Source organism: Photinus pyralis, unplaced genomic scaffold (genome assembly GCF_008802855.1).
Source record: "Photinus pyralis isolate 1611_PpyrPB1 unplaced genomic scaffold, Ppyr1.3 Ppyr1.4_LG10, whole genome shotgun sequence".
Lineage (NCBI taxonomy): Eukaryota > Metazoa > Arthropoda > Insecta > Coleoptera > Lampyridae > Photinus > Photinus pyralis.
In genome coordinates this window covers 9,954,050-9,970,651 of record NW_022170250.1, presented here as the reverse complement: position 1 = coordinate 9,970,651, position 16,602 = coordinate 9,954,050, and the positions used below count along the sequence as shown (strand labels likewise).

At 39.2% G+C, this 16,602-nt stretch overlaps 2 protein-coding genes across 5 annotated transcripts in view; one reads left to right on the top strand and one right to left on the bottom strand.

Annotated features, from left to right (window-relative positions):
- LOC116162064 (probable cation-transporting ATPase 13A3) overlaps nt 1-16,602 on the top strand; it is a 280,669-nt gene that overhangs the window by 217,959 nt on the left and 46,108 nt on the right. The gene's annotated exons all lie outside the window — the stretch shown is intronic.
- Nucleotides 7,162-14,120, bottom strand: LOC116162073 (glycine-rich cell wall structural protein-like). Its single transcript, XM_031475604.1, has 5 exons — nt 8,716-14,120; nt 8,459-8,633; nt 8,324-8,407; nt 7,865-8,277; nt 7,162-7,658 (listed from the first exon to the last, which is right to left on the bottom strand). The coding sequence occupies exons 1-5, from the start codon at nt 8,728-8,730 to the stop codon at nt 7,395-7,397; spliced, it is 951 nt and encodes a 316-aa protein (XP_031331464.1). The 5' UTR covers nt 8,731-14,120; the 3' UTR covers nt 7,162-7,394.

The window sequence follows — 16,602 nt, the reverse complement described above, 5'->3', positions numbered from 1 at the left end:
CAAGAATAGTAGACACAGAGATAAACAAAAAAGAAAAATGAAGCAAGAAGAAAGCAAAAATAAAAAAGTATAAATTGTGCACAACTCTTGTGCAGAGAAAGCGCATTTTTGTAACCGAAATAGCTTTTGTTTTGACATCACCAATGGATATATTTCTTGCAGACGTCTCAATCGCCCTTTGTGATACCCTCTTCCGACAATCCGTTCTTGAGGTATAGGGAATATACCGATCACGATAAGAGGTCGAGAGGAGGCTATGGTTGGTAGAAATGAATTCCTTTCGTTGAGACCTTTCATTAGAGTACCATGAAGGATAAAACTAATTCTACTCCCCCCCCCCTCTTCCTCCAGTCCGTACTTTGATAAGAGGACAGAAAGAAGGACAATAGTTGGTAGAAAACGGTTCCTTTCGTTGAGACCTTTAATTAGAATACAATGAGAGATCAAATTAATTTTTAACCCCCCCCCTCTCCCCCTCAGGCCCCGTCGCTCACTGATCTCGAAAAAGAGTCGCGCGGGAAAGTTATAGTTTGTACAAACCAATTTATTTCGATGAGACCTTTCATTAGGATACCATGAAGGGTAGAACATGTGTCTCCCCCCCCCTTTTTTTCTAAAGTTTAACTTGGCACCACTAAAGGCATGCGTATGCAAAATCTGAGACCAATTGGTTGTGGTATGTAAAAGTTATGCAGCACGTTTTACTTTCAAAAACAGCATCTCAGGAAATAATTCATGGGAGTGGGGGGGGAGGCTTTTAGACAGCGAAATTTGATGGCCGTCTGGCACACCTTCAAGATATAGGCTACCTACTGCAAAAAATTCCAGGACTCTAGGACCATTCCCCTAGAAGTAGTTCGAAACGGCAGAAGTGGGTCCGGACGGACTGACGCACAAAACGCAAATAATAACATTTTTTTAATTCCTCAAAAATGCGCTAAGAATGGGAGAAAGATGAACTGAGGAAGAGAGAAAATAGGTAAGGAGAACCGGAGAGCAGGGTAATGGTAAAAGACAAGAGGAAACAAAACAAGAAAGAAGAACAGCGAGGAACGGGTAAGCAAAATGAAAAAGAAGATAAGGAGCAGATGAAAAAGGAAAGAACGGAAAAGATAAAGACGAGGATGTTCAAGGATGAAAGGAAGTGGAGGAAATAGTGGGTACAAGGCCGTGCAAAGCAGCGAAGAAATATGCAATCAAAGGAGCGCGAAAAAGGAAGTTAAGGTAAAGAAACAGGACAAGAAAGGGAAGGGAAGGGGAAGAAAAAAGGTGAGAGCAGAAGTAAGTAAAGAAAAAAGAAACAGATGAGGAGGAACACGAGTTGAAGAAAGCGCAAACACACAAGATGAGAAAACGGAAGCGAAAGACAAAAAAGGAAACAGAGAATGTGACAAAAAAACATTGATTGAAAGAGACAGAGCGTTAGTTATGAAGGAAATAGAGTGAACGTTTTTAGGAAGAAACAGAGTAGGAGAACCGCAATGGATGGATGATGATAGTTAAGACGACAAAATAAGTATGAAACAGAAGAAGATAAAAAGGGAAACTGAAAAAAAGGATGAAAGAAACAAGGGAGGAAAGAGGAAATTTGAACAATAAAGGGAAGCGAAAGCAAAAGTACAAGAACCAAAGTAATAAAAGGAGAAAAGAGTGAGAAAAGGTAAGGGTAACATGAAAAAGAGCGAAGAAACGTAAATGGAGGAGGTAAGGGAATTTATAGAAGAATTTTTATAAAAGAAAAAAAAGGGCATGAAGCAAGGAAAGGGAAGCACAAAAAAGGGAGAAAGGGAATGAGAAGACAAAATAGAATGGAAATATGGCAAATAAAGTAGGTGTAGAAGGTGATGCGAAGGGATGGAAATAAGAAGCAGGGTGAAAGGAAAATGCGAGGTAAGGTTGAGTGAAAGAGCTAAGGAAGGGAAAGATTTTTGAATTTGAATAGAAGGGGAAAGGAGAGAGAAAGAGAGGGTGGAATAGTTATGAGAATAAGAGTTATGGGTTTAAAAATAAGGAAACAAAAGTTGAAATAGGTACATGGTTAAGAATGGGAAGGAAGATAAAGAAGAAAGGGAACCGGAAAGAAATAGGAGAGTTATAGCAAACAAAATCACACAAGGTGATAGGAGGTAGAGGAAGATGAAGCGGAACATTCTGAAGAATGAGGTGTCAAAGGAAAGAACAGCAAAAAAAGACAGACAGGATGAGAAAGAGGAAGAAGAAGGGGAAGCAGCAGAAAAAGCAGCAAGCAAAGGAAATAGGACCAAATATAAGATGAAGCAGGAGGGGGGGGGGTAATGAACAAGCGGAAAAGAAAACTCAAAAAGGTAAAGGAAGATTGCACAAAGAAGAGGAGCCGAGAAAGATGAATCTAAAGCAGATGAACTAGAGGCAAAGAAAGCAGATAAAAACGAGAGAGGAAGAGAGAGAAAAATGAAGTAGAGCAAGGGAAGACGGAAGAAGAGGAGGTATAGGAATTCTGAAAAAAAGTGAAATGGCAGGGGCACTAAAGTAAGATAAACGATGTGGAAGAGCAGACAAATAGGATGCGATAAAAGAGGAGGAAAAGGACAGAACAGGACAAACAAGAAGAGCAAAGGAATGGACAGGAAGTAGAGAAAATAGAAATACAATGAGGAAGAGGAAACAAAAAGCATAAGAAACATGTAAAGTAAGAAATTAAAAGAGAAAAGAGAATAGAACGAGATAAAACGAACAGACCACAGTAATTCAAAAGAGAAAGAAATATACCTACAATAGAAATTATGAAAGACAAGGAAACGCCAAAACGGATCGAAAAAAAAACGCAAAGAAACCAGAGGCTGGATGCAGGGGATGATATAGAAAAGGAACAAAAATGTTAGGAAAAGAAGACAAAAGAAAAAGATGAAAGGAGGAAAATTAGGTACCAAAGGAAGCAAATCAGCGTAAAAGGAAAGAAAAAGAACATATAAAAAGGCAGAAGGGGGGAGGGCGAAGAGCGAAAAGACGGTGTAGTATAAGAAAATGAAGGAACAGAGAATAAAACAGACGAATAGAGGCAAACGAGGATGAAGAAGGAGGGAAATCGACCAAGAAAGGAAAGAGGAAAGGCGAAAAAGATGAAGGGAAAATGAAAAGGAGGTAAAATGGCTTGTGCAGTGAGAGTAGTGGTACAAGGGTACAGAAGTAAAGAGGAAAGGGAAGAAGCTAGGTGAGGCGGAAGAGAAATGTCATGAAAACAAAAAGAGCATATTTGTGAAAGGAGTAAAAAGGAAACAGGATGACAAGTAGAAGGTACAAAGAGTGAGAAACGAGCAAGGGAAAAGGAAATGAGGCGGAAGGCAAAGGGGAACGTAAAGAAAAACAGATGAATAAGAAACGGGTCAGAATTAGAATTGGAACGATCCAAAATCCAAGACAGCTGAAGAAATCAGTGGGGAAATGGCGAGAGTGGGACAAGGGAAAACGAAGAAAAAGAAGCTGAGAAGGAGGTACAAAAAAAAGTAGAAATGGAATAAGAAGGGAAAAATTAAGAAAAAATGGCAGGTAAAGTGAGGTGGAGAGATGGAAAGGACGAGGGAGCGGAAAATGAAAAGAAGAAGAAGTTAAAACGAAAGGAAAAAGAAAAAGCAGAAGAAGGGTTAACAGAAATAGAAAAAGTAGCGTAAGATGAACTATAATTAAAGAGAGGGAGAGGAAACAAGAAGACCAGCGCTAGTACGGACGGACAAAACGCAAACAATAGCACATTTTTTTTATTCGTAAAAAATGCGCTAAAAAGATTAAGAAAAATAGAAATGACTTACAAGGTAAAACGCAGAGAGGTAACTAGAATAAGGGAGAAGGAAGGGAGGAAAGAGGAAATTTGAACAAAAAAGAAAGCGAAAGCAAAAGAATAAGAACCAAAGTAATAAACAGAGAAAAGAGTGAGAAAAGGTAAGGGTAACATGAGAAGGAGTGGAAAAACGTAAAGGGAAAGAGTAACGGTAAATTAAAATGGGTATGGGTAGAATAAGAAATGTAAAGAAGAAAAAATGGATAGGAAAAATTATTAGAATTCAGAAAATCGGGAAAGCTGAATAAGAATTATAGGCAATGGATCCTGAGAAATGGAAAAGGGTAGATCGAAAAAGAGTAAGGCGCAAAGGAAAAGAACGAGAAAATGCAACAAACGAAAGGAAGAGCGGAAAGGGAATGGGAAGATGAAATTGAAAGGAACTATTCCAAGTAAAGTGGGTGTAGAAGGTGATGCGAAGGGATTGAAGCGGGGGTGTGAAGAAGGAAAGGAAAAAGAGAGTAAGGAGGAAAAGAAAACGGAAAGGTTAATGCGAGGTAAGGTTGAGTGAAAGAGGGTTAAGGAAAGGAAAGATTTTTGAATTTGAATGGAAGGGGAGAGGAGAGAGAAAAAGAGGGTGGAATAGTGATGCGAATAAGAGTTTTGGGTTTAAAAATAAGAAAAGAAAAGTTGAAATAGGTACATGGTCTAGAATGGGAAGGAAGATAAAGAAGAAAGGGAACCGGAAAGAAATAGGAGAGTTATAGCAAACAACATCACACAGGGTGATAGTAGAGAAAGATGAATCGGAAAATTCTGAAGAATGAGGTGTCAAAGGAAAGAACAGCAAAAAAAAAGACAGACAGGATGAGAAAGAGGAAGAAGAAGGGGAAGAAAAGTGAAGAAGCAGAAAAAGCGGCAAGCAAAGGAAATAGGACCAAGTATAAGATGAAGAAGGGGGGGGGGTTGTAATGGACAAGCGGAAAAGAAAACTCAAAAAGGTATAGGAAGATTGCACAAAGAAGAGGAGCCGAAAGATGAATCTAAAGCAGATGAACCAGAGGCAAAGAAAGCAGATAAAAACGAGAGAGGAAGAGAGAGAAAAATGAAGTAGAGGAAGGGAGACAGAAGAAGAGGAGGCATAGGGATGCTGAAAAAAAAGTGAAATGGCAGGGGCACTAAAGTAAGATAAACGATGTGGAAGAGCAGAGAAATAGGATGCGATAAAAGAGGAGGAAAAGGACAGAACAGGACAAACAAGAAGAGCAAAGGAATGAACAGGAAGTAGAGAAAAAAGGAGCAGATGGAGAAGGTAGAGGAATTTGATGGGAAAGAGGTGCAGAAATACAATGAGAAAGAGGAAACAAAAAACATAAAAAACATGTAAAGTAAGAGAGCAAAAGAGAAAAGAGAATAGAACGAGGTAAAACGAACAGACCACAATAATTAAGAAGACAAAGAGATATACCTACAGTAGAAAGTGAAAAACAAAAGAAAGAGAAACAGAAGCGTAAGAATGCACATATGAAAGACAAGGAGTCACCAAAACGGATCGAAAAAAACGCAAAGAAACCAGAGACTGGAGGCAGAAGGAATTATATAAAAAAGGAACAAAAATGTTAGGGAAAGAAGGCAAAAGAAAAAGATGAAATGAGGAAAATTAAGTACTAAAGGAAGCAAATCAGCGTAAAATGAAAGAAAAAGGCAAAAGGGGGGGGGGGGCACAAAACGAAAAGACGGGGTAGTATAAGAAGCAGAGAATAAAACAGACGAATAGACGCAAAGGGATATGAAGAAGAAGGAGGGAAATCGAACAAGAAAGGAAAGAGAAAAGGCGAAAAAGAGGTAAAATGGCTTGTGAAGCGAGAGTAGAAGTGATACAAGGGTGCAGAGGTAAAGCGGAAAGAAAAATAGAAATGGGAAGAAGGTAAGTGAGGCGGAAGAGCAAAGAAAAAGAGCTTATTTGTGAAAGGAGTAAAAAGGAAAAGGATGACAAGTACAAGGTAGAAAGAGTGAGAAACAACTGAGGGAAAAGGAAATGAGGCGGAAGGGAAAGGGGAACGTAAAGAAAGACAGATGAATAAGAAACGGGTCAGAATTAGAATTGGAACGATCCAAAATCCAAGACAGCTGAAGAAATCAGTGGAGAAATGGCGAGAGGAAAACGAAGAAAAAGAAACTGAGAGGGGAAACAAAAAAGGGAGAAATGGAATGGGAAGGGAAAAATTAAGAAAAAATTGCAAGTAAAGTGGGGTTAGAAGGTGATGTGAGAGAATGGAAATGATAAGCGACGGAAAGGACGAGGGAGTGGAAAATGAAACGAAGAGGAAGTTAAAATGATAGGAAAAAGAAAAACCAGAAGAAAATAAAAGAAAAAGAAATAAAAGAGAGTGGGAAGAAACAAGAAGAACAGCGCTAGTACCGAGAAAAAGGGAAAAGAAATTGGAGAAGAAAACGGAATGGGAAATTAAAATAGGATTTGAGTATGAATAAATAAAGATAAATAGAAAAAAGGAAAGAATTGAAATTCAAAACAGAGACAGAAACATAGGAAAATAACGTACTGAAGAAGGATACTGAAAGTAGAAAAGAATGCAGAGAAATGGTAGGCTGACCAGGACGTAGGGAAAGCAAAAGAATTACAAAAGGTGTAGGAGAGTGGAATGAGAAAAATAAAGTAGCAACAAAAGATAATGGAATAAGAAAGGATTTAGAAAGGGGAAGAAAAAGGGAAAAATGGTTAAAAAAGGAAAAACAAAATGGAATCCAGAAGGTGGTGAAGAGAGGAATGGACAACAGGAAATGAGAATGTGACGAGGGAAGGAGACAAAGAATTAGAAGGAGATAGCAATCGGGAACATAAGAACAAGTGTAAGATGAAGCAGGGGAAAACAACCTGAAGGTAAACTAAAAAAAGGTACATCAAAGAAAAGGGAAGAGAATGAATGGGGAAGAACGCTATGGAGGAGATTGTTCAGAGACTAAAGCAGCTGCAGTAGAAGTAGGTAAAGCAGAGGAAGAAAAATTAACGAAAGAGGAATCTTAGAAAAATAATTAGGGAAGTACAGGGAAGACAGAAAAAGAGGAAGTATATAGGCGTACGCAGCAGAAGAAGATGAAGTAAGGAAAAAGGAGCGCTCAAAGACAATAAACCGCGCAGGGGAAGAGGAAAATGACCAGAAGAGCAAAGGGACTAATAAAAGCAAGAGTCTACGAGAAAGTAGAAGAATGTGCAATAGAGAAAAGAAAACAAAAAGCACAAAACATGTAAAGAAAGATGAGAAGGAACAAGTGAAGGAGAAGCAAAAAAGAAGAAAGAGTTGGGAAGGAAAAAGGGAAGAAAAAAAAAGGAATGGAAGATGAGGCTCATTAGGGATGTCGACGCAAAAAAAGTATTATTTGTCACCGTACTTTAATTAAATAATAATAATTACACTTATAATAATACTATATATAAACGTATTGCACTATATACAATACTGATTTACACCCCAAATTTTCGCAATTGGAATTTGCTGCGATTAGGGGCGTATCAGTCAAAGAAATCACCGTTTGGTAAGAGGAAACGTACTGGCATCAGGGGGGTAGCCTAGCAAAAGGGTACTTTTGCAAGGCCAGACGTTTTGAGGTAGGTTGCGACTTAGTACGGGCCGGATTTTCCCGGCGGTCCGTAGCTACCGGAAATACCGCCGCCTCCGTGTCCGCCTCCGTGTCCACCGCCGTGTCCGCCACCGTGACCGCCACCGTGACCACCTCCGATACCGCCACCGTGACCGCCTCCGATTCCACCTCCGATTCCGCCTCCGATTCCGCCTCCGATTCCTCCGCCGATTCCTCCTCCGATTCCGCCGCCGATTCCGCCTCCAATTCCACCACCGATACCGCCACCGCCGCCTCCGCCCGTCTGCAAAAGAAAAAAATTTTGATTAATGTTAGAAAACGCGGTCGTTCAACGGTAATTCACGTACGAAAGTGGAATTTAGCGAACTTTACTTTCACCCGTCAAATCGGCAGATGATTTAAATTAGCCTGACCTCCGCGTGAAAAGCGATTTGTAAGTGTGACGCTCCGCTTTCATTTTCGCACGTGTCTATTCGCAGCTTCAATTACCTGGGTCTTGTATCTGATGAAGTAGACTTCTGGTTTGCTTGGCTGCGTCGGCGCCACCGTTGGTATTTCGATTTCAGGCGCCTCCTCTGGTTTCTTCACCAGGACGTAGACGAGCGTCTTCTCCTCGTTTTGTGGCTGTACGGGTATGATTGGGGCGGTCGGAGTGGGCGCGCTTGGTGCCTTGATGAAGATGATTTTGTAATGCTTCTGGGCCTGCTGGATGGGGATGGGTCTTTGCGGTCGGAATTCCTCCGGTTCCGGTGGAGGTACGTGGACGTAGATGTGCTTTTGCACGGTGGTGCCACCTCCGAAACCTCCGCCTCCGAAACCGCCACCGCCGCCTCCGAATCCGCCGCCTCCGAATCCACCTCCGCCACTTCCTCCGAAACCGCCTCCGCCGCTACCGCCGAAACCTTAAACCCGAAATTGAAGATCTACAGGAATTGGGGCCAAACTCACCTCCGCCGCCGAATCCGCTGCCGCCGCCGAATCCGCCGCCTCCCCCGAATCCGCTACCTCCTCCGAATCCACCGCCGAAACTTCCTGTTGGGTTTCAACTAGAGCTCAACTCTGCGAGATCTCAGCCGGACTTACCTCCTCCACCGAAACCTCCGCCGCCGCCGCCGCCGTGACCGCCCCCGAATCCTCCACCTATTCCGCTACCTCCAAATCCGCCCCCCGTTGGCACGCCGTACGAACTTGAGGGTGGCCCGTACGAGGAGGGTGGCTCGGGTCGGGCATTAGCCAGGGCTAGCACCGCTGCGACAATCTAAAAACGGGCGCAATTAATTAGCCACACTTGGACCTCCCCTAATTGACTAAGATAATTAGCAACTTGAAACTGCACATACCACAATAGGTCTCATCCTAAGCCGGCACTAAAACTATGATCAAATGATATCTCCATAAACGCGCCGCATAGTTTAAATAGCAAATTCCCCCCTATAAACTGAAGATTCACTCTTAGACTTTATGGAAATAACTTTTACATTCACTTCGTTTTTAATAATAAAAAAAGGATTACTTTTACCCACCTGCGAATCTTCTCGGCCTAACGGCGACCGCGCGCCATTTTCGGTAAACAAACGGAATCGTAATTGACCGATTAGCGATGGAAAAACAATGTTTTAGGTCATGAACTTTCAAAAATTTCTAAGCAAGATTTTATGCGCCCAATAAAAACTACGAGGAGAAATTCGCGGCGCGCGTCGTCGTCGCAAATTAAAAAAAAAACAAAAAATGCTAATGTATGCCCGCAATTTTCAGAGTTACTCTTCAGGAAGAGGGATCCGCGTAATAATCGCTTAACGATTTTAATGAGAGTTGCGTAATTAGCTGGACCGTTATTGCAAGAGTTATTGTTCGGTAATTGACGAAAACTAAACGGTGGATACTTCTGTTTTTTTCAGCAACTATCCTCTTCCCAAGTCTGCCGTCAACCTGTGCACATTCTTAGGGCATTCCTGGAGATTAAGTATTGGGGCAACATAAAATATACGCTTCTAAATCGTTTTACACATTTGAGAATATCCAACATCGATATTTATGTGCTCCTGATAATTTGACAAAACTAAAATGTGTTTTTTAGAACACTATACTTGCCTGCTCATTCAATGCTCATTTCTTAGAGCTAATCCCTCTTCAATAAACGAAAAAATAACTTCCATTAAATATATTTTTTCATGTGCTCCTGATACTTTTATGTAATATAAAGTGCGCCCCTTAGCATCACACTCTCGATGTTCCTTTTTAGTATTCTTCTAAAGTGTATCGCGTTTCTGGTAGGTAACTTAAGTATCAGGAAATCATAAAATATAAGAACCTCATTACCACTGCTTGGTCCCTTTTCAATATTTTCTAAAAGCGAAAAACGAAACAAATAATTTCTGAGTATTAAAAAAAAGATAGGTTCTTGATGGCATTTGCAACCGCCCAAATCTTAATTTCTGTGCTCCTGATAAATGTGCTGAACCTCTATTCTTCCCAGGGTCCCCCACTACCTATTTCTGTGCCTGTTCCATATTTTCTCAAAGCGGTAATTAATCAAATTTCTTTTTTGGGCCCTTTGACGACTACGTGTCAGGAGATTTTAAAATAATAACTTCTTTTTGTAACGTTTGCGATCGTCAAATATGTTTATTTCTACGATCCTGATAATTTTTTTAATTACAGTGTTGTTGTTTCTGTGCGCCCAATTCCGCCATGCTGAGGATGAAGTATCAGGAGGGAGTAACTATAAGTTCCTAAATTCGTATAATTGGGATCAGTCAATTTATAGTTATTAAGTGTCAGGAGAAATTGAACAATATAGACTCTTAATGCATTTGCAATCACCCAACGTCTTAATTTCTATGCTCCTGCTCCTTTGAAAAATGACAGTGTTTTTTAGAAACATAGTGTCCCTGTCAAATTTTTTTCTGTGCGCCCAATACCGACTTCTCCGCGATGAAGTACCAAAAAATATAAGCTCCTAAATACTTTATAACATCCAATATCGTTACTTTTGTAATCCTGATAAATTTACAAACTTAAATTGTGCCTTTTAGAACCACAGTATAACTTTATGTCCAGTTCCAATTTTTTCTAACAGCATTACGTAACGAAAACGTAATCATTTTTGATTTCTGTGCGCCTAATACCACCTTAATTAGAGTGTGCTTCTTAGAATCACAATAACACTGTTTATTCCTTTTTCATATCTTCTAAGAGCATAAACGGAATTTAAAATGATATTTCTCTACTCCTGATACCGCTTTTATAAGTAATAAGTACAATCAAGTTTTCGTGGCGTTTGCGAACATACAATAATATCCTTCTTTCTGCGCTACTGATAATTTTATAAACCGTTAACAGAAAAAGTGCAACTAATATCACTTTTTGGGGGACCAAGTATCAGGAGAGAATGATGAATCCTTTGTTTGTTATCATTTATTGTCCGCACTTTTATCCTTCTGTCTGTCCATCTGCACTGTAAGCTTTTTCGTTGTGGTTTCTTTCTTATATGGTGTAGCACAGCCCCGAGACCAGAACGACTAAAGATTTTTTGGATTAGTCACTTTCTTCCCGAGTAATTACTGATTCTGTGCGGGGAAAATGCGCTTTCGTCGGTCGCGAGTGGCCACGTGTATAGTAGATTCATGTGCTCCTGATACTTTTACAGATTTAAAGGTTGCTCCTTAGCACCACACTACCTCTCTATGTTCCTTTTTAATATTTCTCTAAAAGTTACCGTTTTTCTCGTAATTAAGCGTCAGGAAAACATAAAATTTAAGAACCAGATTATCAGTCTTTTTTACTTTTTAGTGTTTTCTAAAACCAAAAAATAAGCGCTCTTGGTATCGCTTTTCTAAGTATTAAAAAAAATGTTAGGTTCGTGATGGTATTTGCAATCGCCCAATTCATAATCTCTGTACTCCTGATAATTGCGCACAACTGTTTTTTTTCGGACTCCCACATTAAAGCGCGCTTCTTAGAATCCACAGCACAATTATTTCTTCCTTTTCAATATTTTCTAAAATCATAACCGAAAAAATAAAATTACATTTCTGTGCACCTACCTAATACCGCTTTTCTAAGTATTAAGTTGCAGGAAAAGTACAGCCAAGTTTTTCGTGGCGTTTGCGAACATACAATATCCTTCTTTCTGTGCACCTGATACTTTTATGTAATATAAAGTGCGCTCTTTAGCATCACACTATTTCTCTATGTTCCTTTTTAGTATTTCTCTAAAGTATATCGCTTTTCTGGTAACTAGGTATCAGGAAGCCATAAAATATAAGAACCACATTATCACTGTTGGTCCCTTTTTAATATTTTCAAAAATCGAAGTACAAAAGTATCCGGAAAAGTAAAGTGAAGTTGCGATCATACAATTTCTGTCCTCCTGACACTTTTAATAAAGCGTTAACAAAAAAATAAATCAAATATACATTTCGGTGCGTTTAACATCACTTTTTTAGGGATCAAGTGTCAGGAGAATAGAGCATGATGAATCCTTTATACAGTTTGCTATCATTCAAAACATTTTTTATGTGCTCCTGACATTTTTACAGATTTAAAATGCACTTCTTAGCACCACAGTACTTCTCTATGTTCCCTTTTTAATATTTTTCTAAAAGTATACCGTTTTTCGGGTAACCTAGTATCAGGGAACTATAAAACATAAGAACCACATTACCACGGGTAGTCCGATGTTTCCCGGGAAAACTCGTGCAGTACTGCACAGCCAGATATGTTAAGCATGAATAATTATCACTCTTTGCTCTGTTTCAATGTTTTTTTTTAACCAAAAAACGAAAAAATAAATGCGTTTAGTACCGCCTTTCTGTGTATTAAAAAGAGATGTTTTTGATGGTATTTGCAACCGCCTAAATCTAGATTGATGGGCTCCTGATAAGTGTGCCGAACCTCAATGATCCTTAGGGTCCTCTTTATTTTACTTTTCAATATTTTCTAGAAGCGTTAACAAAAAATGAAATAAATTTCTTTTTTTGCACCCTTTCTTGGGGATTACTTATCAGGAGATTATAAGATAATAAATCCTATGTAACGTTGGCGATCATTAAATATCTTTGTTTCTACGCTATCGGTAAAAATTATAGTGTGCTGAATACCTTAATGCTCTTTCTCTGTGCCCAATATGGCCATCCTGGGAATGGAGTATCAGGAGGGAGTTAATGTAAATTCTCCGATTCCATGTAACGGTTTAGATAATCCAATTTGTAAGTATTAGGTATCTGAAAATTTTAATAATCTTGGTTCTTAATGCATTTGCAATCACCCAATATCTTAATTTCTGTACTCCTGATAATTTTCCAAACAATAAACCAAATTTTCTGTGCGCCCAATGCCACTTACCTGGCGATTAAGAATCAGGAGACCATAAAATAGAACATTTGGGAATCTCCAGTATCGTAATTTTTGTGCTCCTGATAATTTTGCAAAATTGAAATGGTATATTTAGAACTGCATTATACCTTTATGTTCATTTTCCACTTTTTCTAAACGCACTACCTAACGAAACCGACATCAATTCTGATTTATGTGCGCCTAATACCATCTTAATTAAAATGTGTTTTTTAGAATCACACTACCACTCTTGGTTCTTTTTCAATATCTTCTATAAGCGTAAACGAAAATCCAAAATTACCTATCTGTCCTCCTGATACCAAAAAGTAAAGCAAAGTTTTTCGTGACGTTTGCTATCATACACTATTCACATGCTTTCTCTTACCCGCCAGAAGAATTTCGCTGCCACTTTCTCTTTTTCCCCTTTATGGTTTCTCTTACGCTTTTTCCCTGTTTGCCCTTTCTCTGACTTTTGTTTTCCTTTCCTTTCCTACTCCTTCCTCACTCTTATCTTTGTCAACTTCTTCGTCCTTCTTTTTCTCTTTCACACTTCATCTCAGTTTTCTTTCTCTCATTTCTTATTCTCTTCATTTCCCCTATCCCCGTTTCACTTTTTCTTCTTCTTAAACCTTTCGCCCTATCCTCTTGTCTTCTGATCATTCTCTTTTCTTTCTCTAATCTCTTGTTATTTTTACATCTCTTGTCCCTTAGCCCTTTCTATGTTACCTTCTTATCTTAGCTCTTCATTTCCCTTTCCTTTCATGCATCCATTCAAATTTTCTTTCTTCTTACCTCACAATTCCCTCTTACCTTCCTCTTCCCATTTTTTTGCTTCACTTTTTCCCTCCTTCTACCTCTTTTTTGGTTGATATTCCTCTCTCTTCTACTTCTGATTCTTCCTCTATTTTCATCCTGTTCCTTCTTCTCTGTTTTTTTATACGTATTCTCTTTCTTCTTCCCCTCATATCGCTCGCTCTTCTTCTACCTTACCTTTTCGCCTTTCTCCATTTATCTGTTTTCTTTCAATCCTATTCTCCCTATGAGCCCTATGTTTGTGTACCCTTTCTCCTCCACCTTTATTTTTTGGTTTTGTTTTCCCCTACTTTATCTTCCTCTGTTCTCTATCCTTCTGTCTTCGCTTCCTCTTTCTTTTTTCATTTATCCTTCTTCTTGCGCTGACACCGCGTTCTTGCCCTCGGCATTGGCTGCCTCTTTTATCATTCTGCTTCTCTGTTTCACCTTACAGTGCTTACTCTACCCCTACTTGCTCTTCCTCTTTTCTTCTTCACGTTCTCCTTACTCTCATTTTTCTTCTCCTCTCCTACGACACGTCATATTGTTCTCTCCATATTTTTAGCACATTTTTTTAATTCTTAAAAAATGCAGTAGATAGCCTATACCTTGAAGGTGTCCCAGACGGCCATCAAATTTCGCTGTCTAAAAACCCCCCCTCCCCCCCACGAATTATTCCCTGAGATGCTGTTTTTGAAAGTAAAATGTGCATAACTTTTACATACGACAACCAATTGGTCTCAGATTTTGCATACGCATGCTTTTAGTGGTGCCAAGTTAAACTTTAGAAAATTTGGGGGGGGGAGGGGGAGGATGGAGTAAACACAACCCTTCATGGTGTTCTAATGAAAGGTCTCATCTAAATAAATTGGTTTATACTATAACTATAACTTTCCCGTGCGACTCTTTTTCGAGATCAATTAGCGACGAGGCCTGAGGGGGGGGGGGGTCAAAATTAAATTTATCTCATTGTATTCTAATTAAAGGTCTCAACGAAAGGAACCGTTTTCTACCAACTACTGCCCTTCATTTTGTCCTCTTATCAAAGTACGAGGTGGAGGGGGAGGGGGGGGGGTGGAACTAGTTTTATCCTTCATGGTACTCTAATGAAAGGTCTCAACGAAAGGAATTAATTTCTACCAACCATACCCCTCCTCCTCGACCTCCTATCGTGATCGGATATATACGAAAATAACTCTACGTAGAGACATTCAATTACTTATTAGAATAAGTGTCACACGCCTCCGAATTGGACGCATTCAATTCTAAAAGCAGCGTGTTGGCTAAAACCTTTCAACCAACTTCCTACTTCCAAAATTGATTGTAACAAATTCGCGGATGGCTAAAAATCCTCGCACGGAGCGGCTAAAGGTCTCTACACAGAGATATTTCGCATACACTCGCCCGTTAAATTTCTTTTCCGCACTTTACGAAGAGCAAAGCTGCGTAAATCTGGCGATGAGCTTGCATAATTAATAACCGGAACAATTACCGTATTCTAATGCAGTAATGCCACAGAATGAAAGTCTTTTTTATAGCGCTTTTTTGTTTATATAATTAGCATAATACGCTCGCTTATTTTCTCCTTGTCACAACTTTATGGGACGAAAATTTAAGACACTGTCAAGGTCGGCCATTAATTTCCGACGGCTAAACGCACCGATGCACCAATTTCCTTCTCGCTTTCTTGATTGCTCATGCATACGGGGCGCCAGAGGCCAAGTGAGAATGTCCCAAAAATCTCGAAAGTGGACGCGCGGGTCAGAGGTCGTGCCAGGGGACATTTTGATGGCAGCTGTCAGTAAACCAAGTTACTGGACCAGACAACAATAGAATTTGTAAAAGTGCAATTATATAAGGCAAACACGGAAGTAGCCCGCTCATCTTCTGTGAATACCAAATTGTAACAAAAACTCATCTCCTTCCTTACGCAAGGTCTTTGAAATTGAGTAAAAATGTTAATGACAATTTCACATGTTCGACTGAAACACGCGTAATAAATCTAATTTCTCATTACATGTCATCACATAATTTCCTTTTAAGTTGTAATTTAACGTTTATATAAGAAAATTGAAGTGATGGGAACTTTTACATGCGTTATACATGTATGTGCACTTTTTGTTTGAGGTTATGTCAGCGCAATAACTAAATTTAAATGCAAATCCGTTTCGGCAAATTGTGAGCGCTCGTCCTCTTTAATTACAAACAATATCTGCTTCCGTAGGATTAAATAAAAACTTTCGATTCTTCGGATTCTTCTCATTCTCCACTTTCTTCAGAACCATGAGATGCTTTGGAAGGCTCAAGATTACATATTTGGAAATTTTTATGTTTCTTCTGTTTGGGTGCCATTCTTCCTCGGATCCTATGTCCATGAACCTAGCAGAGCAAGGACAGCAGAACACAATCAGACATATGGCATAATTAGGGGCTAATTAGGTGCTAATTAAGTGCCCTATGCCCGAATTAAATGCTCCTTTTTTTTTTAAATTCATGTTCTGCCAGGTGCATATGAACTCATCAGAGCACTATACCTCAAAAAACGAAGAAAATGAAAAGTGAACTAACTATAATTAGGTGCTAATTAAGTGCCCTATCCCCGAATTAAATGCCCCTTTTTTTTAATTATTACAACATGTAATAATTTAAAAAAAAGGAGCATTTAATTCGGGAATAGGATACTTAATTAGCACCTAATTATAGTTATTTCACTTTTCATTTTCTTGGGTTTTTAAGGTAGAGCTTTTCCGAGTTCATATGAACCTGCCAGAACATGTCATAATTAAAAAAAAGGAAGCATTTAATTAGGGCATAGGGCACTTAATTAGCACCTAATTATGCAATATGTCCGATTGTGTTCTGCTGACCTTGCTCTGCTAGGTTAATGGACATTCGGATCCTCCCATTTCCTTTGGTTTTTCAGATTTTTTATTATATTTTTCGAAATCGTCCAGTTCTTCTGTTTCTTCATATTCTTCAAGCTAATGAGATACGTTCGCTTCTTTAGACTCTTCAGATTACTTCAAAAAAGTCGCTCGGAAGTTGCATGCGCTTAATTGCTTAATTGCAGTTAATTAAACACGACGCTAGAAAAATCC

Excerpts from the sequence above, each read along its gene's own strand:
- LOC116162073 (XM_031475604.1), bottom strand. Across the intron at positions 8,408-8,458 it reads CGGAGGTTTCGGTGGAGGAG|GAAGTTTCGGCGGTGGATTC; the intron begins GTAAGTCCGGCT and ends GAAACCCAACAG. Across the intron at positions 7,659-7,864 it reads TCATCAGATACAAGACCCAG|ACGGGCGGAGGCGGCGGTGG; the intron begins GTAATTGAAGCT and ends TTTCTTTTGCAG.